Source organism: Nyctereutes procyonoides, unplaced genomic scaffold (genome assembly GCF_905146905.1).
Source record: "Nyctereutes procyonoides isolate TBG_1078 unplaced genomic scaffold, NYPRO_anot_genome, whole genome shotgun sequence".
NCBI classification, from domain to species: domain Eukaryota; kingdom Metazoa; phylum Chordata; class Mammalia; order Carnivora; family Canidae; genus Nyctereutes; species Nyctereutes procyonoides.
This window is the reverse complement of record NW_026575048.1, coordinates 23,981,254-24,008,869: the sequence shown is the minus strand read 5'-3', so window position 1 is coordinate 24,008,869 and position 27,616 is coordinate 23,981,254. Positions and strand designations below refer to the sequence as shown.

Here is a 27,616-nt window from a genome sequence, read left to right as displayed (position 1 = left end):
GAAGATCCCCAGTAATCCTTTTGGTTATTCAAAGACTTGCACAGATCTTTCTTGTATAGCTCTTAACCACTATGCATAATGCCTATTTCTCCTTTTATTTTTTTTAAGATTTTATTTATTTATTCATGAGAGACACAGAGAGAGGCAGAGACACAGGCAGAGAGAGAAGCAGTCTCTCCGCAAGGAGCCCGATGTGGGACTCGATCCCAGACCTCAGGATGACCACCTGAGCCAAAAGCAGACGCTCAACCGTTGAGCCACCCAGGCATCCCCCATTTCTCCTTTTAGAAGAGAATTCCACAGCTACAAAATCTGACAACCTCTAGAAAAACTGAGGCTTCTCCAGAAAACTAATCTTTCACTAAGATACATTTTTCTCTATCATATACTAAGCTAGAAATTTAGATTCACTAAGAATTTATAAATAAATTTACATATATTTATATATAAATACAGAAATAAATAATTGGATTGTCAAGCGTCTTAAAAGACCTAGAATTTTTATTTATTTATTTATTTATGATAGTCAGAGAGAGAGAGAGAGAGAGGCGCAGAGACATAGGCAGAGGGAGAAGCAGGCTCCATGCACCGGGAGCCCGATGTGGGATTCGATCCTGGGTCTCCAGGATCGCGCCCTGGGCCAAAGGCAGGCGCCAAACCGCTGCGCCACCCAGGGATCCCCAAAGACCTAGAATCATTTAGGGTTTGGTTTTACTGAACAATGACACACACAAAGTTACTTTCTGGAGAAATAAAGACAGGATTAAACTATCACTTCCAAGTAAATGATCTAAAATTAACTTCTTATCAGAGAAGGACAAACAGTGTATGTTCTCATTCATTTGGGGAATATGAATAATAGTGAAGGGGAATATAAGGGAAGGGAGAAGAAATGTGTGGGAGATATCAGAAAGGGACACAGAACATAAAGACTTCTAACTCTGGGAAATGAACTAGGGGTGGTGGAAGGGGAGGAGGGCGGGGGGTGGGGGTGAATGGGTGATGGGCACGGAGGGGGACACTTGACAGGATGAGCACTGGGTGTTATTCTGTATGTTGGTAAATTGAACACCAATAAAAATTAATTTATTAAAAAAAATAAAAAAAAATAAAATTAACTTCTTAAGTATCTTACTGGCCAATTTATGTATCTTAATTTCTACTCTATGTTTTCTTCCACAAAAAAAAAAAAAAAAAAAATACAGGGAGATCCCTGGGTGGCTCAGCGGTTTAGTGCCTGCCTTTGGCCCAGGGTGTGATCCTGGAGTCTCGGGATTGAGTCCCACGTCAGGCTCCCTGCATGGAGCCTGCTTCTCCCTCTGCCTGTGTCTCTGCCTCTCTTTCTCTCTCTCTCTCTGTCTCTCATGAATAAATAAATAAAATATTTAAAAAAAAATTCTGTTCAACTTCTACCTCTGGTAAAATCAATTAGATGTACTACCCCTACTATTTCAGCTAAGTGCAACTAAAAACCCTGCACATCATATAGAAGACAAAGACGACTCTGAAGTGAAAAGAAGACATACCAGCTGGGGACCTGGGACCCATGGAACAACATGGTGCTGAGTCCTACCGGGTTTTCCTTTTTCCTTGTATATCACAAGGACACAGAGGTTAAGAAGCCAGTTATCCAGAAATGCCAAGGGGGTTAGACAAAAAGGTCTTTGCTCTTTCAAAGGACCAAGAAAAGATCAGCAAAGCAAAACAGAAAACTTTTAGACAGCAACTACTACACTCCAGCCAAAAATCATAGACAAAGCTGTGGCCCATCCCTACCCATGACAGCACAGGCCAGGCAGGGAGCCTAAACTTGCACTTTCACCAGGCTGTAATGTCATACCTCAATATGACCTCCTTCCCTTACCCAACCTCTAACCCCTGCAGGGATGACATCAAAGGCTAGACTTTCTTTCCTGCCAAGTGGGTTTAAGACTCCCTTTCCCAAGGAGAGAAAATGAGTGAAAACATCAGTGAGGGTGACAAAACATGAGAGACACCTAACTCTGGGAAATGAACAAGGGGTAGTGGAAGGGGAAGTGGGCAGGGGGTTGGGGTGACTGGGTGATGGGCACTGTTGGGGGCACTTGGCAGGATGCACACTGGGTGTTATGCTATATGTTGGCAAATTAAACTCCAATTAAAAAAAAAAAAAAAAGACTCCCTTTCCCAGCCACACAATGTCTATGGAGAGCATCTGGAGAGCCTAGACTTATATTCCCATGACAGTTACAAGGCACTCCTTCCCATCTCCATGGGGGTGATATGAGGCAAGCAAGGCCTGGTAGAGGCAGGACTTTCACCACCCTCTAGGGTAGGAAGGCCATCCCCCCCCCCCCCAGCAGCGTCAGCAGAGTCCTATAAAAGGGGGGTTGGGTGACGGGAAACGACAGTTAAGGATGCAGAGTAGTATTCAGAGGAAGCCTAGAGGGGAGCTGAAATGCCCACCTCTGCCAGCAGCAATGAGTCCCACTTTGTATGTCAATGGACAAATTCCTGGAAAGCATACAAGTCACCCAAAATGAAATAGATCATTTGAACAGCCCTGTAACTATTAAGGAAATTGAACTCATAATTTAAAACTTCCAGAAAAAGAAATCTCCTGGACCAGATTTTTTCACCAGAAAATTATACCGAATTTTTAAAGAGGAATTAACAGGGCACCTGGGTGGCTCAGTGGTTGAGCATCTGCCTTTGGCTCAGGTCATGATACCAGGGTTCTGAAATCGAGTCCCACATCAGGGTCCCTCAAGAGGAGCCTATTTCTCCCTCTGCCCAGGTCTCTGCCTCTCATGAATAAATAAATATTAAAAAAAAAAAAAGAGGAATTAACGCAATCACTTCAAGAAAACACAAGAATAGGGAAGACTTTCCAATTCTGTTTACAAAGCTAGTTACTACTCTGATGCAAAACCCAGAAAAAGATAGCATAAAAAAATGAAACTACACACCAATACATGAATAGAGACACAAAAATCCTTTTTTTTTTTAAAGATTTATTTGTTCATGATAGACTCTTAGAGAGAGAGAGAGAGAGAGAGAGAGAGAGGCGCAGAGACACAGGCAGAGGGAGAAGCAGGCTCCATGCTGGGAGCCCAACACGGAACTCGATCCCGGGACTCCAGGATCGCGCCCTGAGCCAAAGGCAGGCGCTAAACCGCTGAGCCACCCAGGGATCCCCCGAGACACAAAAATCCTTAACAATGCATTAGCAAACAGAATTCAGCAGTATATAAAAAGTTGAATTTTTTAAAAAGATTTTATTTATTGGGGATCCCTGGGTGGCTCAGTGGTTTAGTGCCTGCCTTTGGCCCACGACGTGATCCTGGAGACCCAGGATCGAGTCCCACATCAGGCTTCTTGCATGAAGCCTTCTTCTCCCTCTCCCTGTGTCTTTCATGAATAAATAAATAAAATCTTAAAAAAAAAAGATTTTATTTATTTATTCATTCATGAGAGACAGAAAGAGGCAGAGACATAGGCAGAGGGAGGAACAGGCTCCATGCAAGGAGCCTGAAGTGAGACTCTACCCCTGGACTCCAGGATCACACCGAGCCTAAGGCAGATGTTCAACCACTGAGCCACCCAGGTGTCCCTATAATAAGTTGAATTTAACCAGAGATGCATGGTTAGTTCAATATTCAAGAACCAATGTAATCCACAATATTAACAAACTGGGGGAAAAAAAATCCACATGACCATACCACTCTAGATAGAAAATCAACTGATAAAATTCAATACCTGTTCATGAGAGAAACTCTCAAAAAAAAAAAATGAAATAAAGGAGCACCTACAAAAAACCTACAATAAACATTACTACACTTAATGATAGAAGACAAACTGCATTATCCCTATTACTGGGAACAAGGCAGGAATGTCCACTCTCACCACTCTAATTCATCACAGTACTAAAAGTCCTAGTCAATGCAGGGAAGCAGGAAAAGGAAATAAAACCCACACAGAAAGAAGAAATAAAACTGTCCCTATTTGCAGATGAAATGATGGTTTCAGAAAACCCCAAGAAATCTACTTTTAAAAACTTCCCAGAAATAATAAGTGAGTTCAGCAAAGTTGCAGATACAGGATAAACATTTTTAAAAGCAACAGCATTTCAAGTGAAAATGTAACCTACACAAGAAAATTTTTGTAATTTACCATATATAAAGGGCTTGGGTCTAGAATATTTAGAGAACTTCTACAACTCAGTGAAAAGGTAAATAACCCAATTTTAAAAATGGGCAAAGGATCTGAACAGACATTTCTCCAAAGAAAATATACAAATGATTAATAAGCACATGAAAAGATGTTTGACATCCTTTGCCATCAGGAACAAGCATATTAAAACCACAATGAAATACCACCTCATGCCTATGAGGATGTTATAATATAACTTCCCTAGAATGTCCCTATAATCAAAAAGACAGATAATAAGTATTGGTGAAACTGTTGAGAAATGGGAATACTCACATACTGTTGATGGGACTGTAAAACGGTACAGCCTGGAAAAGAGGGTAGCAGTCCCTCAAAAAAATAACATAATATGAAAACAGAATGAAGCAAACCCTAAGAGACTCTTAACTCTAGGAAACACACTGAGGGCCATTGGGGGATGTGGAAGGAGGGATGGAGTAACTGGTGATGGGCATTAAGGAGGGCACTTGCTGTAATGAGCACTGAGTATCATATGCAACTGACGAATCACTAAATTCTACCACTAAAACTAATAATACACTAGTTTTAAGAAACTTTAAAAAAAAAGGAAAGAGAAAAAAAAGAGTAAGTATGTTGACCATATGACCCAGAAATTCAACTCCTAAATATATACCAAAGAAAAATTAAAACACACATCTTACACAAAAACTTGTATTGGAATAATCCTAGCAACATTATTCATAACAGCCAAGAAGTATTCGTCAACTGCTCAGTGGCCTAACCATACAGTGGAATACTTCATCATTCAGCCATAAGGAATGACACACTGATACAAGCTACAACATAGATGAATCTTGAAAACACGTTGAGTGAAGGAAGACAATCACAAAAGACCGCATATTGTATGATTCCACTTATCTGAAATGTCCAGAACAGGCAAATATGTAAGACAGAAAGTAGAGTAGAACTTGCTTAGGGCAATGGTTGGAGGAAAGGGGAGTGTCACTGCTAATAAACAGGGGGCTTCTTTTCGAGGTGATGAAATGTTCTAAGGGCACCTGGGTGGCTCACTGGTTAAGCATCTGCCTTCAGTTCAGGTCATGATCCCGGGGTCCTGGGATGGAGTCCCTCATTGGGCACTCCGCAGGGAGCCTGCTTCTCCCTCTGCCTGTGTGTCCCTCTATCTGTGTCTCTCATGAATAAATAAATAAAATCTTAAAGAAGAAAGTGTTCTAAAATTAATTGTGGTAATGGTCATACAATTCAATGAATATATTAAAAATCACTGTCAAATCCACGGCTGCATTCTTTGTAAAAATTGACAAGCTGATTCTAAAATTCATGTGGATTTGCTGGGGAAACAGAATGGACAACACAAACTTGAAAAAGAAGAACAAGGTAGGAAGACTCATACTTCCTGATTTCAAAACTTACCACAAAGCAACCGTAATTAAGACAGTGCCCCACTATCATAAGGCTTGACATAAAGATCAATGCAACAGAGTTGAGAGTTCAGAAATAAACTCATTTGTCTACATAGCCACAATATGACCCAGCAACTGCACTCCTTGGCATTTATCCCAGTGAAATGAAAACTTAAAGTTCACACAAAAACCTGTACATGAATGTTCTTAACAGCTGTATTTAAACAGCCAAAAACCAGAAACCACCCAACACATCCTTCAATGGATACAACCACACCAAAGACTAAGGATCGTAAGGAATACCAAACAAGGAAAAAGAACAAACTGTTGATACATGCAACAACTTGAGTGAATCTCCAGGGAATTCTGCTAAGTGGAAAAAGGCAATCCCCAAAGGTTATACACTGTATAATTCCACTTACCTAACATTCCTGTTACAGCAGAATCCTAGAAAAGGAGAACAAATCCTGGTTGTCAGAGGATGGGGTGTGTGGCCCTGAAAGTACCACATAGGGAACCCCTATGGTGAGACTGTTCTGGATCTCGGCTAGATCAATGTCAACATTCTGGTTGTAATACTGTATTAAAGTTTTGCAAGATGCTACTATTGTAAAAAACTGAGTAAAAGCTACATGGGTTCCTTTTGTATTATTTCTTACAACTGCCAGTAACTCTCCAATTACCTCAAAATAGTCTTAAAAAGGAAGGCAGAGGAAGATTTAATCACAGACAATAGAGGAAAAGGCAATGTGGCCACAAACACAAAGACTGGAATGATGTGGCCACAAACCAAGAAATGAAGGCAGTCACCAGAAGCTAGAGAGGCAAGGAACATAATTCTCCCCCTGGAACCTCTGGAGCTGGCACAGTCCTCCCACACTTTGACCTCAGCCACTAATTCTGATCTCACACTTCTGGCCTCCAGAACTGTGAAAATATAAATTGCTGTTGTATTAAGCCACCCAAGTTTGTGGTATTTGTTACAGCAGCCACAGAAACTAATATAAATACTTATCTCCCAGGAATGTTATAAAGAATCAACAAATATGTACGGAAAAGGGCCTGGAGAAGTGTGAATTGCCACTGCAAAAGAAAACCAAATAGAATTTTAGAGTTCTTAATTCAAAATAAGAATATTAACACCCCTAATTTTTGAGAGTTAAAGAAATCTGAGATAAAAAGAAAAATAAATATACTTTCGGGAACAATTATGTCCAATGTAGGCTGAGTTCCCTGAAGATAAGCCCACTCAATACACAAGAACTATTTATAACAGTAGCTCTAGGAAAGATTCAGTCTTGATTAACTCTGACTTCTGAGGTATTTCTTCTCGGAAAGAGAAGGTAAATTGAGCTGGCTTCATTACAACCATAAATAAACTAAGCAAAATAAGGTTACTCTAGCACCCCCTAGACTACTCTAGATTTCAATCCTGCTTCTATACTTCTCTTCCATTCTTACAGAGAACAAAGGAAACGTAATTCTCTTTAATTTAATCAATTGGTCCTAATTAACAGCCATGCTGAAAATACAATTTAAATTTAAATTTGTAGTTATTCACATTAACAAGTATGTTACTCCAGCAATTCACAAACTCTCCAGTTTGAATACTACATCATAAAATATCATGTGTATGTTTATAACACAATAAAAACCAGGAATATATTTTTACTGAATTTCAGAATGATATAATGGCACATGATATTAAGAGTGCCAAAACAATCACAATCACAACACAGAAAAGGAGAAAAGGGCAAAAGGATGTCTCATTTAAAACTCCCACATCACAGGGGCACCTGGGTGGCTCAGTCAGCTAAGTGCCTCTTGATTTCAACTCAGGCCTTGATCTCAGGGTGTGAGACAGCCCCACAGGGGGCTCCTCACTGGGCATGTTAAGATTCTTCCCTCTGCCCCTCCCACCCCCTTTCCTTCTCTAAAAAGGGAGGGAGGGAGGGAGGGAGGGAGGGAAGAAGGGAGGGAAAGGGGAAAAACTCCCACATTATAGAGAGAACCATTCTAAGCAGCCACAGCAAATAATGTTCAGCATAGATATTCAGAAACTTTGAGCATAACTTGTAATACAAAGCATCCTCTTGTTCAAATAATAATCTCTTACACTTAAAGTCACATAAGTAGAGTATATTTTAAATTTAAACTGAATTAAAACAGGCATTACAGCAGACTCTGGAATTAGACTGCTTAAGTTCAAACCTATGTTACTTAACCTTTCTGGGCCTCAGTTTCCTCAAAGCTAAAATGAAAATTATAATTGTTTTAACCTCATACGAGAATTAAAGGAATTACAAACTTAAGGGCACTTGGAACTAACCAAGTATGTAGTAAGCACTCAACAAATATGAACTATTACATTATTATTAATAGTCACCATGATTGCCTGTGGACCTCAGGTTTCACAGCTGTCATGCTTACCTTTCAAATCACAGAAAACCAGAAGAAATAGAACCTCAGTGATCTCTGCACAGAAGGCAATGATTTATCCCCCACTCTAGGCAGTAAACACAAGGACAGGAATCATGTCTTACTCAATTCTGTCCCCATCACCAAGTCCACGGTAAGCGTCCAAAAATGTTCAAGTTAAATAAAATTTTGGTGTTCAAGCCACTCCTAGTTACCCTCATTTTCCTTGTAAGCCCAGAGGCATTTTTTTTAATTTAAAAGTGACACAATTAAAAACAAAAACTTAATTCTAAGAAAGCATTTGTATTACAATACGACAGCAGAGATAATAACAGCCACAGATAAAGCTGGCTTCCCCAAGATACCTAAACATTCCTGTGGGGAAAGAGCTATCTGAGCTAAAAACAACCCTTTCCCTCCACACTCCTGATCACACAGAACCCTACGAATGGAGGCCACCACTCACTTCTCCTCCTCATTCTCTCATTCCTAACTTCCATCGTTATTTGCTTTGACACCTGTAGATAGCAGCTCACCAAAATCCCTGCTCCATGCATTCTCCCCGGGGACTGACTATACACTTAAAACATAATAAAGTGGAGGTGAGCTCTTATTTGAGATGGAAAACTAAGGGTAGCAGAAGTCTTCCCTTTACTGTCCCCAGAGCAGCAATCAACTTCCTGAGAGGAAGTGAACAATTTCAGTTTTCAGAAACCTCAACTGTAAAAGACTGAGGATAAAGTGGTTAATCACCCCAGTCAGCTTTCACTGACGGTGCCCCTCAGACATCCCTTGTCTCTAGGGTTATCAGAGGAGCATCCCCATGTCCCCAGTGCCAGATAGAGAGGACCAGGTAAAGGTGCAATGAACACTTTGTCATATTGGACTGGAGTTCACCAAGGCCTTCTGCGAGCTTTACCCCAAAGCTACAGGAACTCACCACAGGCTTTCCTCAGCTCCACTATTACACATAAAACCTTACAGCCAAAGGGATCACAGTAGCCCTCACTATCTAAGAGCAATTAGCTTAAACTGGAAAAAAAAAAAAAAACACAGTGATTTCTCTTAAACTGGGACATTTCACAATGATGAAAAAGACTGGATTAGAATTTTCCCCAAAAAAAAAAGAAACACAATATAAATCAATTTTCATAATGTATTTTATATGAACCAAAACTTAGGTTACACTTGCAACTATATATTAATTCGTCGGACAACGAATTAACAAGGAATTGGGACTTAACTTTGTAATCAAACTGTAAAAGGGCATGATCTGACAATTCTGATTCCACATTTGCCTTTTGACAAGACAATTATAACAAAAGAAAAATTCTAGGTTTCATCATCTATTCCCCCGAAGCCTCTTATACTGCTTTTTAATTTTTTTTTCCTCTAAGATTTTATTTATTTCTTTGACAGGGAGAGTAGCAGAAGGAGAGGGAGAAGCAGGCTCTCCCCTTAGCAGGGAGCCCAATGCACAGCTTGATCCCAGGACCCCAAGCTCATGACCTGAGCCGAAGGCAGATTCTAAGTGGCTGAGAGCCACCCAGGCACCCTTGAAATTCTTATAAAGCATCTCTTTCATCACCATCCCTGCTGGTTTTCTAAAAGTTAATTGGTTTAAACTGCTAAATTCTCACTAGCACCCACATAACCACTGCCCAACTCAACATAACAGGAAGAACATTTCCAACACTCCAGAAGGCTCCTGGAGGAACCACCATTCTGACTTCTATCACCAGGAAATAGCTGTACCTATATTTGGACTTCATTTAAATGGAATCATATGGTATGCAACCTTTTGCCTGTCTCATTATGGCTACTGTGGGTATATCGGTAGTTCATTCTTTAACTGCTTTTGTAATGTTTCCTTTCATAAACATACCACAATTTACTCATCTATTCTGCTAATGTACCTGGCGTTTTGTCTAATTTTTAGCTATTATGATTAAAGGTTCTATGAACATTGTTTTACTTTTTTGGTAGACATACACAGCCATTCCTCTTGGGTATATCTAGAAATGGAATTGATGGATCATAGGTAAGATCAGAGTCACAGCTTTCCAAAATGATTGTACATTCCCACCAACAACAGGCATGAGATTCAATTGCTCTACAATTCTGGCATTAACAATCTTTTTAATTTTAGACATTCTGGAAGGTGTTTAGTAGCTCACTGTTTTAATTTCCATTTCTCCTTCTGGAGTCTCCATTTGGGACTAATAATGTTGCACACCTTTTTCTATGCATAGAGACCATTCAGAAATCCTCTAGTAGAAGATGCCTGTTCAGAACTTCTGTACATCTTTTAAATTGTCTTTGTCTTATTAATTTTATACATACAAACACACATCCACATACATATTTTGGGTAGGAGTCCTTGGTCCTTGCAGATATAGGAACTGCAAATTTCTTCTTCCATTCTGTATTTTGCCCTTCATTTTCCTAATAGCATCTTTAGATGAAGAGTTCTCAATTTTAATGAAGACTGTGGGAAATGTATCAATCACTGTCACAGTCATTGCTTTTAGAGTCCTTTTTAAGAAATATATTCTAGTAGTACCAGGGTATTCGTTCTTTGACTTGTGTTTATGCTTTGAACAGTTCTCAACCCTGCTCTGAAAGCATGAAATCCTGCATCTTGGGATGCCTGAGTGGCTCAGCAGTTCAACAACTGCCTTCAGCTCAGGGTGTAATCCTGGGGTCCCCCCCATTGGGCTGGGCTCCCTACAGGGAGCCTGCTTTTCCCTCTGCCTATGTCTCTGCCTCTCTCTCTCTCTCTCTCTCTCTCTTTCTCATGAATAAACAAATAAATCTTTAAAAAAAAATCCTACATCTTTACAAGGTTTCCAGTTTCACTTTGCAGTCAATTTAGAACACATTCACTTGTGATATGTTGTCAGATACTAGACAACTCTAGGTTTATGAATGACTGAAGATCAGTTTTACAACTAGAGAATTCATGTGGGATTACTTCCATATTATAATGGACTTCTATACATGTATATTAAAAACCTAACATATCAACAGATGTTAGATGATTCGTCCCACTCCCTTTGAGTGGCTTTGCTCCAGCGGAGCCACCTTTACACTAGACCCTGCTGACTTTTACAACATAATTGAGTTTTCTGTAGTCTACGAAACCAGAAGCCTACAGGAAGTTATAAACCTGGTTCTATTAAATCTTATTTAAAAAAAAAATCTTATTGACCCAACAACCTCAAAGGGTTTACAATTCGCCCAAAACCCAGCAACAAAGAATTTTCTTAAATGAATTAACAGCACCTCCAATCTGCAACCATATTGTTCCCAAAAAACAAAACAAATAAAAAAACACCTGACTCTTTACTTGCTTAGCAAGTGTTCCCCTCTCCCATCCTATTATTCTTCACACCCAGTCTTCCATTCTGCTTTCAAATTGTGTGTGGTGGACTCTGAACTCTGCTCTGTCAGTTAATGCCATGGTTCACTCCCTCACTACCTTTTGCTTGGAATATGGAAACTGGGGATGCCTGAGTGTCTCAGCAGTTGAGCATCTGCCATCGGCTCAGGGCGTGATCCTGGAGTCCTGGGATCGAGTCCCGCATCAGGCTCCATCAAGTCCCGCGTCAGGCTCCCTGCATAGAGCCTGCTTCTCTCTCTGCCTATGTCTCTGCCTCTCTCTGTCTCTCATGAATAAATAAAAGCTTAAAAAAAAAAAAAGGAATATGAAAACTGTCCTTAGCTAGTCTCCTTACATTCTTTCACCATGTCACCAGTCATCTCTCCAGAATACAAAGTTGATTATATTACTCATTTGATTAAGATCTTTCTACAAGTCCCACACGCCACATGATAGTCACTCTCTCAGCTGAGAATTCACAATCTTTCCTGTGTTCTCTCAGCAACTACGGCAAAACTCTGGTCTGATCCCTGGACACCCATGTACTCTCACTCACCAGACTCTCCACTGCTAACTCCTCCGGCTAGAATCCCTTTCTCCTTTACCCTGCAGTTAGCTCCCTTCTTATCTTGGCCAGGGCCACCCCAACAAAACCAACTATTCTCTTGTATGTGTTCCCACAGCTATCTGTACCCACCACAACTATATCTAAGTCCTTCTCACACTGCATTAGTTAATTATTTATCAGTTTGTCTCATTCACTGGTCTACAAACTCCTGGACCTAGGACTTCTCCCTGGACTTTCTGGAAGCATAAGGTCAGGAATTAATTTTTATAAGCCAAAGACGTGGCAGGTCAATTCTATAAAGGCTCAAAGAAAGAATCAATGTCCCAGCCACTTTTATTCCTATCCTTTTTTTCTCTATAAATAGAGACTAGAATACTTTATACAAATATGTCAAAGCAGTGAACCTACCATAAGTTTTCTTTCAAAAATCACCCCTCAAGTTATTCTTCTCATTTAATAAAAACTAAAACCTTCCTTAATTATTGATTTGTGCTTCCTGTTAAAAAATTAATCAACCTTTTGTTTTGCAATGATTTTTTTTTTAAAGATTTATTTATTTATTCATGAGAGACAGAGAGAGAGAGGCAGAGACACAGGCAGAGGGAGAAGCAGGCTCTATGCAGGGAGTCTGACGTGGGACTCGATCTTGGGTCTCCAGGATCACACCCTGGGCTGAAGGCGGCGCTAAACCCCTGAGCCACCCGGGCTGCCCTGTTTCGCAATGATTTTTAAAATAAAGGGTGTCAAAAGTAGGATGAATATACCACTTAACCGAAGTAACTATAGTTATCACCATAAAAATCACTATTGGATGCCAATGGAATCAAACACGATTACTAACACAAAATATCACAAACAAAATATTTCATTGAAAAATGTATTCCTATATATCCCCTTAACACATACTAAATTTGTATGATATAGGAAGATGGTATGCATGATGGTAAGAACACAGTTGTTCAATTTGGTGCCTCAGTTTCCTCATCGGTAAAACAAAGATGAGAAAGTTGCTAGGTGACTCAGCACACAGAACGTCCTTGGCTGCGTAATCGCACAGTAAGAAGTAATCACAAAGTAAGAAATGTCACCTGTTATGCCTTCATTTTTCACTTTTTTTTAAGCCCTTTCATTATATATTGTCTTGGTTTTTTTCCATCACAAATGTACAATGAGATTGTTTGGACAAGAAATGCTTTGCCCATTTCAGAGATAAGATACTGACAAACAGGTTGTTATATGATTTCCCTAACATATTTTAAATGGCAGAGTAGGAACTAGAAAGCACAACTACCCCAACCCCAGGCCAAACTGACCAAATCTCCAGGTAGCATTCTGGAATAAAGTCTTTGGGGTTTTCCACCAGTGTTTCCTCTTGGTGGTGAGCAACGGCCAGCCAAAACACCTGGTAGGAGCGGATGAACTACATCATTCGCTCAAATTAAAAGGTAGGAGAAGCCTCTTTCACAGTGCCTGACACACAGTGGGCACTCCAAAGGCAGGAACTACTGATGACTGAAACACAAAGCGCTACTATGCTTTCTCAGCGACAGAACAAGGCACTCTGCAAAAATCAAGCCTGCTACCCCCACACACACCAAAAAAAAAGTCATTTGATATTATGCTTACCTGTCACATCAAAGTATAATGTGGCAACAAAAACCTTCTTAAATAACAACTTTTATAAAACGGATAATTTCCTTTTAGTCTCAAAAATCAAGTTTTGCAAAAAGGATTTTCACTAAGGCACTTTTTTTTTGGTAAATTATGTTTCATTACATATCTATGCCCAAATAAGTAACATTAATAGACCATATTTCATCTCTGGAAGGCCTTCACCGTACTTCCCATCACTTCCCTAGGCTTGAACGGAATCCCAATCCTCAGCCTCATCTACAGCCCCGAGCACGAATACAGCTGGTGAGCTTCGAAGGCAGAGCCAATATTCCAGGGAACCCACCTGAAGCAGGTACGCAGGTAAGCACGAGGAAGGAAGGTCTCTAAGTCACTCAAGTGCCCTATCTTTTTGATCCTTCCCTTTCATAGGCAGGCCGAAGCTAAGACACACGTTAAGGATCGGACTTGACATCAGCTCCCGGCTGGGGCCTACCTTTCCTTTCGTGGCCCCACCGCTCTGGCACCTTTGGGTGCAGGCATCTGGCGCCTGAAGGAGACACTGGTTAGGGCTCCACGGCCCACGGCCAAGCCTCGCACGCGGCGGACAGTCGGGGACGTTTTGCACCTGTGGTTTAACAAAGCAGCTCCGGGACCTTCCCGGTCGGGGGCAGGACGGTCTCGACGGCAATCTGTGAACGCCGACGGGACACCTGGCCCGCCCTCCTCCCTCCTCCCCCCGCCCTCCTCCCCGCTCCGAGCCGGCCCGGGCCGGCCTCGAGCCCCCGACGCCTCCGCCCGCCTGCGGGCGCCGCGTCCCCGCGCCCCACCCCTCACCTGGGCCCGCGACGCTGCCACCTGCGTCGGGCCCCCAGTTTCTGGTCAAGCGACCGTTACCTGGGCCACAGCCCGGGGAGGCCGGCGGCTCGGGGGCAAGAGCGCGTGGGGCTGCTCCCCCTCCGCCAACGGGGGGATTCCCCCCGGCCGACGCCGCCATTTTACCGGCGCGGAACCCCCACCTGACAGGTCAGGCCTCCCACCTGTGACCAGCAGAGGACGTCGCGCTTCGCCGTAGGGGGCGCGTGGACGCGCTGAAGAATCCGCGGGGGTCACAACCTCCGAGCAGAACCCGCCGCTAATTCATCCCGAAGCGGGGAGGCGTCCGGCCCGTCGCCCTAGTAATGCGTCCCGGCAGGCTCCGTCCTGATTGGCTGCGGGCGCCGTGACGCGGCGGCGTCCCCGGCTGCGTGGGAAGCCCGGGTCCCCGGCGCCCCGCCCCCGCTCCCCTGCGGGGGGAGGGGGGCACTCGGGACGCCCTTAGTCGTGGGCTCCCTTAAAGGGGCCGCGCACTCTTCCTCGTCTGGCCTCGGGGAGAGCGGGGCGGTGTAGGGGCGACAAACTAGAGCAGTAAGAAACCCACGGAGGGCACTGTCCCAGGGAACCTACTCGTCCAGCCAGCCCTTAAGAGTTGCAGAGTGCAAAACAGAAATCTGGGGGGGATTTCATTTACAAGCCTAATTTATAGCCTGAGGTCCCGGGGCAAATGAGTAGTAGAACCAGTTCTAGAACTCGGGCTCCTGATGCGCAGGGCCAAGTGCTCCCTTGCAGGCACAGTATTTCCCCACTCCTAGAGGAACCCGCTCCTCCGAGCGCCGCGGCCTGACGTCACGCCCTTGGTAAAAGGTGTTCATCACTTTCTACTGCGGCGGACCCACTAGACCCGAAAGCTCCATAGTGGTGAGGACTGTGGTTAAACCTCTCCGTTTCCTACACTGCGCCTTCTCCTGCTGGCCTTCAACGAAGATTCACAGAGTACGAAAATATATAAAACATAATAAACATAGTCACCCATCACACACATTGCCATGTATGTTTATGTATTTTATTCTACAAGGCACGGGGGCGGGGCGAGGAATGGATTTTTTTTTTTTTTATGATAGTCACAGAGAGAGGGAGAGAGGGAAAGACACAGGCAGAGGGAGAAGCAGGCTCCACGCACCGGGAGCCCGACGTGGGATTCGATCCCGGGTCTCCAGGATCGCGCCCTGGGCCAAAGGCAGGCGCCAGACCGCTGCGCCACCCAGGGATCCCGATGTTGTTGTTTTTTAAGCGGAAAGTTCGTGTCCTGGCAAAATGTATAGTGTAATAATGGACATCCAGATGTGGGATGCATAGCTTCCGTAAGGCTGAATTAACAACCCCCTCACCCCCGATTTCTTTGTGAATCAAAAGTTCCGGAGCTCCTTTTCCTAAATCAGCTTCACAAACTCTCCAATTTTGTGCGGATTGGAATATTTAAGATGTGCAAAAATTGCGGTAGAAAAGGAACAGCAGAGGAAAACACCAGTACAAAAGCCAAGTCTGCCTATTATCTCTAGAACCTCAGGCCTCATTTTTACTTTTAAAATAAGATTTCTAGAATAAAAGATTTCAGTTTTTTCCCCCCATTCCTACAAGTTTTTAAGTTTTTTGAGGCTGGTTTTTGAAAGCAAGGACTATGTAAAAAGTTTTATCTTGGTATCTCTGTAACTCCTGGAACTGAAGAATAGAACTCTATGTATTTGAATACAGATGTTGGATAAGATTAACTGACTGGAATGAATCATCCTGGGTGCTCTGTTGGTTTGTCTGTTTGTTTTCACTATTTCACCTTCTAGGCTTTGGCCTTTCTTGGGGACCTAAAGGAAAGGATAGAAACTAGAATCTGAGGCTATGCACTCCTATTAACCCAAAATACTTCTGATACTCACCATATTTGTGAGTTTTCCACACCACGCCGCTCTCCAAGTCTCTGTGGACACCAATGGGGTGTGCTCCAGTGTAACTCAGTTCCATAGTAACTACTCAAATTTAATGCAGACCCCAAAAGTCAGGGGCCCAGTCCCGCAAGAATGCTCCCCACTTCAGACACTAATCAAAAGTTGGGGTCTCCAGTACCTCTGACTATGCAACTATTAACTAGAGGTTCCCACAACTCCCCCTGCTCTGGTTCTAATTTGCTAGAATCAGCTCACAGAACTACTGTGCTGTGCTTACATTTTCTGGTTTATTGTAAAGGATACAAACTCAGGAACAGCCAAATGGAAGAGATGCGTAGGGCAAGGTATGGGTGATGGACACCAACTCAGAAGCTCACAGAATCCCATTGTTTAGGGTTTCTTAGTGGAGATTTCATTACATAGATATGATTTATTAAGTCTTAAGTCTTTGGTCATCTCTCATTAGCTCATCCTTCAACCCCTATCCCTTCCCTGGAGGTAGGACAGTTAGGTTGAAAGTTCTAAACCTCTAATCACATAATCAGTTCTCCTGGCAACCAGCCCCCACCCTCCAGGAGTCGGTCGTTAGCATAAACTCCTATGGAAAGAGGCTTGTTGGGATACCTGGGTGGCTCAGCAGTTGAGTGTCTGCCTTTGGCTCAGGGAGTGATCCCGAGTCCCAAAAGGGGCTTCCTGCATGGAGCCTGTTTCTCCCTCTGCCTGTGTATCTGCCTCTCTCTCTCAATCTCATAAATAAATAAATAAATAAATAAATAAATAAATAAATAAATAAATAAAATATTAAAAAAAAAAGGCTTGTTGTGAATGACAAAAGACCCTCCTATCCCCAATCATTCAACAAAATACTAGGGTGCTAGGAAGGAGGACAAAGACAAAATATATATTTATTACATTACAATATTACAGAGGATACAAGGGAAAAGACTGAAGAACAAATACAAATTATGGCATTGAAACACCCTGGCTCAGTTACAAGACTTGAGCTCAAGCTATCTCCTTGCAATTTTGGTAAGTTTGTGCTATAGCCATCCAGGAAATTGGGGGACCTTCCCTTCCAATAAATGGACTCCCACAACATACAGTGACCTTCTGAACATTTCCTGTAGTGTTTATCTGCCAGAACTCCCTACACTGATCACTCTTGTACGGTGTGCTCAACACACTGATTAAAATACATGAACTTTTAATACAGTTGGGCATCACTGATCATAAACTTGACAAGTTAGGTAAATACCAAGGAAGAAGAGAGTTCACATTGTATAGAGGGCACTTTTGTTCCACTTCAGGCTATAACCCTATTAATAACTTACTGACTCTTAGTAAAGAAGGTCCCTTGCACTAGAAATGAGTTCCACTAGGCTAAAACCAATCTTTAACCGCAAGACTGATGGAATTATAGTTTTCTTAGATTGTCCCCATAGACTTTTTAAAAATGAATCTCGTCACCAATCCTGCCCCCAGTAAAAGAACATGTAAGTAGTACAGAGAAAGCTCAAATGCCGGCTTCATCCATTTACTAGTTATGTGGCCTTAGGCAGGTCACGCAATCTCCCTGACCACAGTGCATTCATCTGTAAAATAGGGAGAATAATCTTTCGCTTTAGAATTGTCATAAAGGAGAGGGAGACTTCATCCAATAGCAAGCTCTTGTCTCATATCTCACTTCTAAGTGCAATTTCTCCAGCTCAGAGTGTGAAAGCCACCTATGGGCTTGGAAGCCAAAGAAATCTTAATTTAACTTCCATTTCTGACACTTTGTAAACTGAAGATTTGGTTAAGTCACCTAAGTTTCCTGGGCTTGTTTCTTACCTGATAAACTTGGCTATTGGTGCTTATTTCATAGACTTATTGAGCATATTGAATAGTAACAGCTATCTCAGTGTGCCAGATACCATTTTAACCCTTCCTGCACATCATTTAATTCTCAAAATGATGAAGGATATTTGGAAGAAAGGCAAGCAGGGACAAGGCCCCCGGCTCCCGCCAAGAGGAAACCACCCTAAAGAGGATTTTACACCACCCTGGAAGGAGCCCTCCACCCTTTCCCATATGACAAAAACCTAGCTGGGTTATGGGCACAGGGAAGGTTAATCAGATTAAAACAACCCCATAAAAATCCCTAGACCTAACCGCCAAATTGGCAACTCTCTTGGGTCCCCTCCCTCTTTGGGGGCTTTGTACTATCACTTAATAAACTTTGGCTTTGCTGCCCACCACTCTGTCTGGTCTACCTATTCGTTCTTCAGAGCTGGGTGACCAAGAACCATGGGCACCAAAGGAAAAGAAGTCCTGTAATAAAAACACCCTTTTGATGGGTGGGGATGATGAAAGTCAAGGGGGTTAAGCCCCTTGCCCAGGGGCCCCCAACCAGTGGGGGAAGAGTTGAGGATTTGATTGCAGATCTCTCTGACATCAATGCCCTTATTTCTAACCCTTCTGCCCAGCCACACTGAATATTCTTTGGGGATAACTAGTATATGATTCAAAGGTCCTCACAGTCTGTGCTGACGCCCTTCCGTCTCCACCGTCTTTTAAGCTTGCTTCTTCCAGGCTCCTGACCAGCCAGCTAAGCCTTTTGCTACTACTGCCCTTGTCCATGTACATTCTCCTCTTGAGTCAGTTCTCTCCCACACAAAATAAATGACAAGGAACACTGCCTCAACTTGCCCACTAGGAAGATCACTCTCACCCTGAGTAGGTCTGCAGCGAAATAGCAGTCCATTTTCCTCTTGCATGCACAGACCCAGCCTATTAACCTTCAATCACATTCAGGGGTTTCCTCCTGTGTCATCTGGGCAAGGGGTACTTCCCATGGATGAAGGAAGAGGCATTGGGTACAAAGGTAGTAAGAGAATGAGGATCTGGGCCATCTGTTCAGGCAGCTTACATGTGTCCTCTGGGCCCACTCATATTCAATTTTGCATGGACCACTTCCATTTTAAAAGACTGCTGCTAAGGCCCACACTTAAGAGCTGGTGGATCCAGTATCGCCCAATTCATGATGGAAAGTTTGAGCCCCATAGTCATTTACCCCGTGGTCAGATGCTCAGATTCCGTCAGGGCTCAGTAGCATGCCAGGAGATGCTTTCTAAACACATGTGGCTCTTGGGATCCCTGGTGGCTCAGTGGATGAGCATCTGCCTTCAGCCCAGGGTGTGATCCCAGGGTTCCAGGATCGAGTCCCATGTAGGGCTCCCTGCATGGAGCCTGCTTCTCCCTCTGCCTGGGTCTCTGCCTCTCTCTCTCTCTCTCTCTCTCTCTCTGTGTGTGTGTGTGTGTCTCATGAATAAATAAATAAAATCTTAATATATATATATATATATATATATATATATATATATATATATATATATATATATCTTTCCTGCAGTTCGTATGCCAAGCTCTAGAACCCTAGGGGGCTGTGATTCATTCTTGCATTGGGACTTGCCAGAGGCTCCATATGGTATTTACTATAGATGCCTCTATCTAGTTTCAGGAGCTATGCTAGGTGGCATGGCCCAAGTGACGGAGCTGTTTGTACAATGGGCTGGACATTCTGCTGAGTCCTTTTTTGATCTGAGCTCTATTTAAAGTGAGCCACCTTCCACAATCTGAAGCGATCTACCAAGCATTATGCTTCTTTCTTAGTGGCAGAAGATACAAGGTGCCAGAAGTTGTCCTTTGTAGGAAATATCCTGACATGTCTAGACCAGTGGACCGCTTCAGTATCCAAATAAGAGCTATACTTTAGATAATAATACTGTGTCAGAGTTATTTACTTTGTACATATGTTCTATATGGATGTATGATATTAACATAAGGACAAGCTAGGTTAAAAGCGTAGAAAAGTTTTAGTTCTCCCTTTGCATCTCTCCTATAAGTCTAAAGTTATGTCAAAAAAAAAATTTTAGGGTATCTCTGGCTACCGGTGGCTCAGCGGTTTAGCGCCTGCTTTTGGCCCAGGGCATGATCCTGGAGTCCTGGGATCGAATCCCACATCAGCCTCCCTGCGTGGAGCTTGCTTCTCCCTCTGCTTCTGTGTGTGTGTGTGTGTGTGTGTGTGTGTGTGTGTGTATCATTAATAAATAAAGAAAATCTTTTTAAAAAATTTTTCTTAAGGGGCACCTGGGTGGCTCAGTGGTTGAGCTACTACTGCCTTCAGCTCAGGATGTGATCCTGGAATACTGGAATCGACTCCCATATCAGTCTCCTTGCAGGGAGCCTGCCTCTCCCTCTGCCTGTGTCTCTGCCTCTCTCTCTGTGTCTCTCATGAATAAATAGATAAAATATTTTTTAAAAAATTTTAATAACTGTTACTTAAATTTTTCATCAGTAGGAAAGGCTTCTGAATTTTTCTGGGGTTTATCCATACTCTGGAATGTATGTGGCTCATCAAGGCATCTAAAATACTTGCATTTCTGCTCATCAGATTTGACTAGCACGATATTTCAATATGATAGACCAGTGTGGTAATGTGTAGAATGGCCAGATGGTCCAGGTCTCTTTGGAATATATTATGACAGAAAACAGGAAAATGAACATAGCCCTAGGGCAAGATTATAAAAGTGTAATATTAGGGGCCCCTGGAGGTCTCAGTTAATTGAGCAGCTGCCTTTGGTTCAGGTTATGATCCTGGGATGGAGCCCTGCTCCAGACTCCCTGCTCAGCGGGAAGTCTGCTTCTCTGCCCCTCCCACCCCTACTTTCTCTCTCTCAAATAAATAAATAAAGTCTTTTTTTAAAAAGTGTAATATTGTCTGTCCTATATGAATGTTATTTTTCCCTGAATGTGATACCGTTTTTGTTTATTTGCTTCACTGGGGGAGGGAAGCAGTACCAGAGGCTTTGTTTAGCTTTTCCTGCTACAATAGCTCCTACTCTATGGGTTAAGGACCAATATGAGAGTCCTGTCAACTGCTAAGTATGTCCATTCCAATTATACATTCAGAAATCAGCGAAATGATCACCAGGTTGGTAAGCAGACCCAGTGGATCCAGTGAGATAAACCTGAGCGGAGACTTCATTTATTATCTGACTCCAATATGCCCTGATTTTAACAGAGGGCCATGATGGTGCTTTGGACCCCTGGGCATACCCATGAACTTGGACCTTGAAACCAACATCTCTCAAAAGTTCAAGGTATTCCTCTTTCCCCAGTTGATGGTTACCCAGGGAATAAGCACAGATCACTTTGGAGGAGGACGGAAGAAATGTGAATACATTTGCTATGCTGCTCCAGGTCCTTCCTCATGGTCACCCATTCTCTCCTTCAGTCCATGTGTTCTAGGTCTGAGAACAGGCTTAGTTCTTGAAACCAGGCAGGAGATCATGGCTTGCCATCGCAGTGAGTTTGACCCCAGCCTTCCACTCATGCTTTCTTAATCTTTTGTAATCATATGTTAAGCAGTACCCTTTCTTGCTACTCATCTACTTCTTGTCCCTAGAAATATCATGTTCTCTTATTCATCTCCATAGATCAGGTCAGTCTCCCTGGCTGCCACAGTGGTCTCTGCTATTCTAGGATCCTGTTATCTCCATTGTACTAAGGGATCCTCTTCTATAAGAGCATCTTCCACCATCAGCCCTGGTCTACAGAATTCAAACATCACTGAGCTTCTCGATGATGCTGGTACCCCTTCTGGAGCATTTGATATTTGACCTTAATGGCCACCTAGGCCCTCTTGAAGAACATAGTCATCTGAAAGGTTTTCTGATCTTATTTGGTCGATGTATTTTAGCACACTTACTTCTCAAAGCTTTTTGATTCCTATGTCCACATTCTGCTAAGGTAGTTCTAGCATCTCTACTTTATTTAATGTGGTGGTTACCTTCCCCAGTTTCCAAGAATCATCCCAGCAATGTATTAGAATGTGGAGCCCAATGTGGGGCTTGAACTCACAATGCCAAGATCAAGACCTGAACTGAAATCAAGAATCAACACTCAATGGACTGAGCCACTCAAATACCCCAATGTTAGCTTTTTGAAAGAATACATATATGATCACATGTGTCTAGAATCTTGGAGACCCTGTTGCAGTAGTTGCCTCTGGGAAGAAGAATTGAATGCAACTGAACTGACACATCAACGTATTGCCTTTTGTACTGTCTGATTTTTAACCAGATGCACATACTACCACTTTAATTTAGGGAGGAAAAAATTAAAGGCCCCTTTAATGTGCCTGTAAGATTCGGACATGATGTTAAGCTGCTCTACTGCCCAGAGTTTCAGAATCCTTTCCAAAGCGTACAGCTGATGAATTACTCAGCCTCATGAGCCATTGATTTGATAGTCACATTAATAGAGCACTCTCTGCAATGCTCAGGGAAATACTCCGACAAGCAGGAAATCCTAAGTCCTTGTTCTTATTGTATTTTTGTTATATTGGGGGGTAATCTCTATGCCCATGTAATTGCTTCCTCTACTTGAAAATGGGATAGTAATGAGGTAGACTATGTACTCGGTAACAGATCTCAGAAAGAGGCAGCTGCCAAGAAAACCAGAACAACTCTTCTCAGTGCTAACAAGTGAGAGAAACAGAGAGTCCAATGCTGGCAGAGGCCACGGGTATCTGATAGGAGGCTGAGAGGTACCCGCTTCTCACAGTTATTTCTGGGTGCAAGCATCTCTGTAACTGAGACTTAGTGTATAGTTACCCAGCAATGTTCCGGAATCCATAACATATTTGAAAGCAAAGATTCTGATGTCCTGAGAAGGCAGTATGTCAGGGAGTTCAGGAGTCTTAGAGCTGAAATGAGTGGCTTAGAAGATGCAATAAATTGATATGAACATAAACTAGTGGTGGAATCTAATTCCGATTGTTCTCTTTTTGCTCCCCTAGCTCTAAAAGGTATGTGTATCCCCCTACCACAAACACAGATACTTTGTGCTGACTTGTCCAACTGGCATCTGCTGGCTCTCTGACCCTTTGTCTCTGGCAGAGTTCAGCTAATGGGAGACACCAACAGGAGTCTGTAGGATGGATGGGAAAGAGATCAAGGCATTGGTTCCCTGGGCCTCCTCACTGTGGGACAGTGGGGTGACAATGGCTGTGTACTCCACGTTCAGCCACAGCTCCTCTCCTACAGCTCAACTCTCACTGAGTTCTGGGACCTATTCCCTCCCCTATTGCTTCCAGACGTGTGGCATGCCCAGTTTTTCATATCTAGCCCTGAGGTGCTTCATCATCCTCTATAAATCTCCCTTAATTCCACCTCTATAGTAATCCCTTTAACTCTCTCCAATCATCCCTTCTGAACATTCCTTTTGTTTCTTGCCAATACTCTACCTGATACATCAATGAACCAAAATTTTACTTAGGCTAGAAATATTAAAATGCCAGAAAGTAAATTTAGAATCTGATGATGAATCACTCATCCAACATAACATAGGCATTTGTTCTACTGCTTTTTAACACAAGGAATGCTTTCAGCTCTAAGTAACAGCAAACTCAATTTCCAATGGCTTAAATCACTTGGGTATTTATTATTAACTACTCAAAGTGTAGAGGTAGGCAGTCTCAGAATTGGTTTTATAACTCAAGGAGGACAGCAAGGGTGCTGGTTCTTACATCCTTCTGCTCTGCCTTCTTTAGCAAATTTTCATGCTTGTTGCCTCGTAGCCACATAACGGTTGCCACAACTCCCGGCATCACAGGCAGGAAATAGTAAGCAGAGGAAAAGGTGTTCTTATGAGGCTTTATCTTTTTATCCAGGAAGAAAAATCTTCTCCAGAAACTTCCCCACAAATGTCCCTGATTGTCCCATTGGCCAGAGCTTAGTCACATGGCCACCTCTATCTGTAAGGAGTGTGAGAAAGCAGCAAGCATCTGACTTTCTAGAATCTATAGGGAGAGATGACAAAAGAAAGTGGGGTTGGGAATTGAAATTGAGTAACCAACCAACGCTGTTTATCACATCCCATACTGCCAGTGAACACTTCAGCCCAACTGTTCGTCTCTGAGAAGTTACTTAAGGTGTCTTTTAGTAAGCAATTTCTATTAACCTCTTCCTCCTTGTTTCTCTAAATGGTAATGAACTTTAAGACCCAACTCCGATTCCTTCAGTATCTATTTATAACTTTCATCGAATCACCCTGATGTCTACATAATCTGTCTGGGTTGGCCATCCAGAAAGCTGTACTAACTAGATTTTCTTAATTTGTCTATTCTTGCTGCTCTGGTATCTGGTGCCCCATTCCTAGAGATAGCAAACAATTTACCTAGAAGCCTGCCTTTCATAGGCAAACTAACTAATCCAGAGCACAGTCCCCATCCCATCCCCACCCTCCCCCATACCTCTTCTCTCTGGCTCTTACAGTCCAGGCTAATTTCCCTGCCCTAACCACCCCAAGGCCCAGTACCAGACACCTTGGGACATCCCTTATATCCCAGACCCTGCTGAAATTATTCAAACTAACCAATCCTAAACCTGCTTACTCTGCCTTGCCTGTCCCTTCCCATGGAAATCACAGCAAAGGCTTTCCCCACGTTTTCTTCCCACTGCTTCACCTCCTGACTGAACCTGGTGCTTTCCCATGTGGACACTGTGGTGTGCACTGTGTCTCCTCCTCTTGGGAACTGTGAATAACATTTTTTTCAATGGCATTTTTACGTGTTGATCTCACCTTACCTGAATACTTGAATAATAAAAGGTACGTTTTAAAACAAAGCCCTTCTCCATAATCTGCTCCCCTTAGTGGTTTCCTGTCTATGGCCCTTCCATCATCCTAAGAACCAACTCTGTAGGGTTATTCTTCCTGGACTACAATTGGTCTCATCTTACTATCCTTCCCTGGAATATGTGCATATTCCCCATGATCTTCCCACCAGAGCTCCTACAGGACAGACACATATTTCTCTGCTAATGTGGCCACTACTGGGAGTATAATTTAAGGTAAGTCAAGGACCACATGCTTTCAGCATTGAGGAGAAAGACACAAGGAGCATTACAGGAGAAGAACACCATCTGCTACCAACAATTATTTAATTTTACTATAACCCCAGAAATGATATATTATTCTCATTTTACAGATGTAAAATTGAGACTCAGTGTCTTCGTTTCCTACTGCTGCTGTAACAAATTACCACACACATGGTGGCTTAAAATAGCATGGATTTATTCTCTTACAGGTCAGAAGTCCAAAATCGGTTTCCCCAGGCTGACGTCGAGGTATTGGCAGTGCTAGTGCCTCCTAGAGCCTCTGAGGGAAGAATCCACCTCCCGGCCTGTTTCAGCTGCAAGTGGCCATCCACACTATTCCGTGTGTGGCCCTGTCCTCCACCTTCAAACATATCACTCACTGATCTCTGCTCTCCGCATCTCGTCACCTTCTCCTATTACAATGGAAACATAGTAAAATGTCCCTCTGCCTGTCTTTTATTCTTCTTTCTAACTGAAGTGTAGTTGACACACAATGTTACATTAGTCAGTCACAGCATAGTGATTCCACAAATCTATAAATTAAGCTAAGCTGTGCTCACCTGCCATCTGCCACCACGCAACGCTGTTACAGTATCATTGACTCTGTGCCTTATGTGGTACCTCTCATCCCCACGATTTATTCACTCCATAGCTGGAAGCCTGCACCTCCCACTCCCCTTCACCTCTGCTTCCCTCTTAGGAGGCCACTTGTGATCACATTTACGTTTACATTTAAGGCCCACCTAGGGACACCTGAATGGCTCAGTGGTTGAGCATCTGCCTTTGGCTCAGCTAGTGATCCCGGGGTCCTGGGATTGAGTCCAGCATCAGGGTCCCCACAGGGAGCCTGTTTCTCCCTTTGCCTGTGTCTCTGCCTTTCTTTCTGTGTCTCTCATGAATAAATAAATAAAATCTAAATAAATAAGTAAATAAATAAATAAAGCACATGCAAATAATCCTGGATAATCTTCCATGTCAAAATCTGTAATTTAAATATAATTGCAAAATCTCTTTTGCCATAGAAGGTAACATTCATACGTTACAGAAATTAGGACCGAATAGTTTTGAGGGTAATTGTTCAGCCTATCACACTGGATTTCACTATGAGCTGAAATCATAGTGTCAGCATTCCTACGTACTGCAAGGATTGTATCCTTCTGGAAGGTCTAGGGAAGAATCCATCTCCTTGCTTTTTCTAGCTTCTAAATCCCACTTGCACTCCTTGGCTTGCGGATACTTCCTTCTTCTTCAAAGCCAGCAGTGAAGCATCTTCAAATCTCTCACTGACTCCAACCCTGCTTCCTTCATCACTTCCCCTTCTTTGACCTGACCCTCATGCTACTTCCTTTTTACCATTTTAAGGACACTTGTGATTACACTGGGCCCAGGAAGATCTCACCTGTAAAGTCCCTTCACCATATAAGGCAACATTGACAGCTTAGGGGTTTAGGACATGGGCAACTTTGTCTTGGATGGGGCCATGATTTCTGCCTATCCCACTCAGACAGAAAGCAGTTCAGTGGTTGCTGAGGACAGAGGTGGAAAGAAGCAGAAACAAAAACTTTTGGGGATGATGTTTGTGATAATTGTGATTGCATGATGGTTTCATGGGTATACCCGTATGTCAAAACTTACCAATTGCATGCTTTAAAAAAATATGTGCAGTATGTACATAAAGCTGTATAAAAATTAAATGTGGGGAAAGAAAAGCAAACCTCAGAGGCTTTGGCCAACTGTAGGAGGTAAACAGTCCTCTAGCCAAATGTACACCCAGTCTATCTGATGCCAAACCACTTGCCTGTGATAGAGCGTCACTTCCTTTATCCTCTGTTCTGTATATTTGAGATGATAACATTTGCCCCACAGGGCTATGAGTTCGTGGTACTTGCTCGATAAGTGGTCACTTCATCCCCCTTCTCCGTTTAGGCTTACCGACTGGCCAGTTTCTGAGTATCCTTCCACATGCTCTGTGTCAAAGAATCTGAAAGTTGACAATTTCTTTATGACAGGAAGAAATGCATCTGAGAAAAAAATGCCAAATGGAGCCAATAGGATAGTAAACAGGCCTTATCTTCAGGGATTCTCAGCCACAAACTCCCTAGACTCTAACATGCAAACCAATGCTCAGGATCAGGCATAGTGTGTTATTCTAGTCTCTCAGAAATGTAGGCTGATTCTTTTTGTTGCTTGGCGATGAAAGATAATTCCCATGAACGAAAAGAGGCAGCCGCATGTAGAAGCTGCCCCATGTTACAAAACAAACAATGGCATGAATGAATAATGCTTTCTGTACCAAGGTCACAAAATCCTTCTGCCCGATGTGCCGTACTTAGTCCATGGCGGTGAAAAGCAACAGAACAGGGATCCCTGGGTGGCGCAGCGGT

General features: G+C 42.8%; 1 protein-coding gene across 4 annotated transcripts in view; it reads right to left on the bottom strand.

The window, feature by feature from the left end:
• Nucleotides 1–14,726, bottom strand: part of LCLAT1 (lysocardiolipin acyltransferase 1) — a 198,629-nt gene extending 183,903 nt beyond the window's left edge. Inside the window, exon 1 of one of the 4 annotated variants that reach the window (XM_055327474.1) lies at nt 14,593–14,726. Coding sequence is in view for 1 of the 4 variants with exons in the window: in XM_055327472.1 (XP_055183447.1) it covers nt 14,049–14,095 (47 nt within the window). In the remaining 3 variants the exon portion in view is untranslated. Of the gene's footprint in view, nt 1–13,898; nt 13,944–14,048; nt 14,222–14,571 lie in introns of those variants that run through there. The other 3 variants (XM_055327475.1, XM_055327472.1, XM_055327476.1) reach the window with 3 other exon arrangements.
• Nucleotides 14,727–27,616: the final 12,890 nt, after the last annotated feature.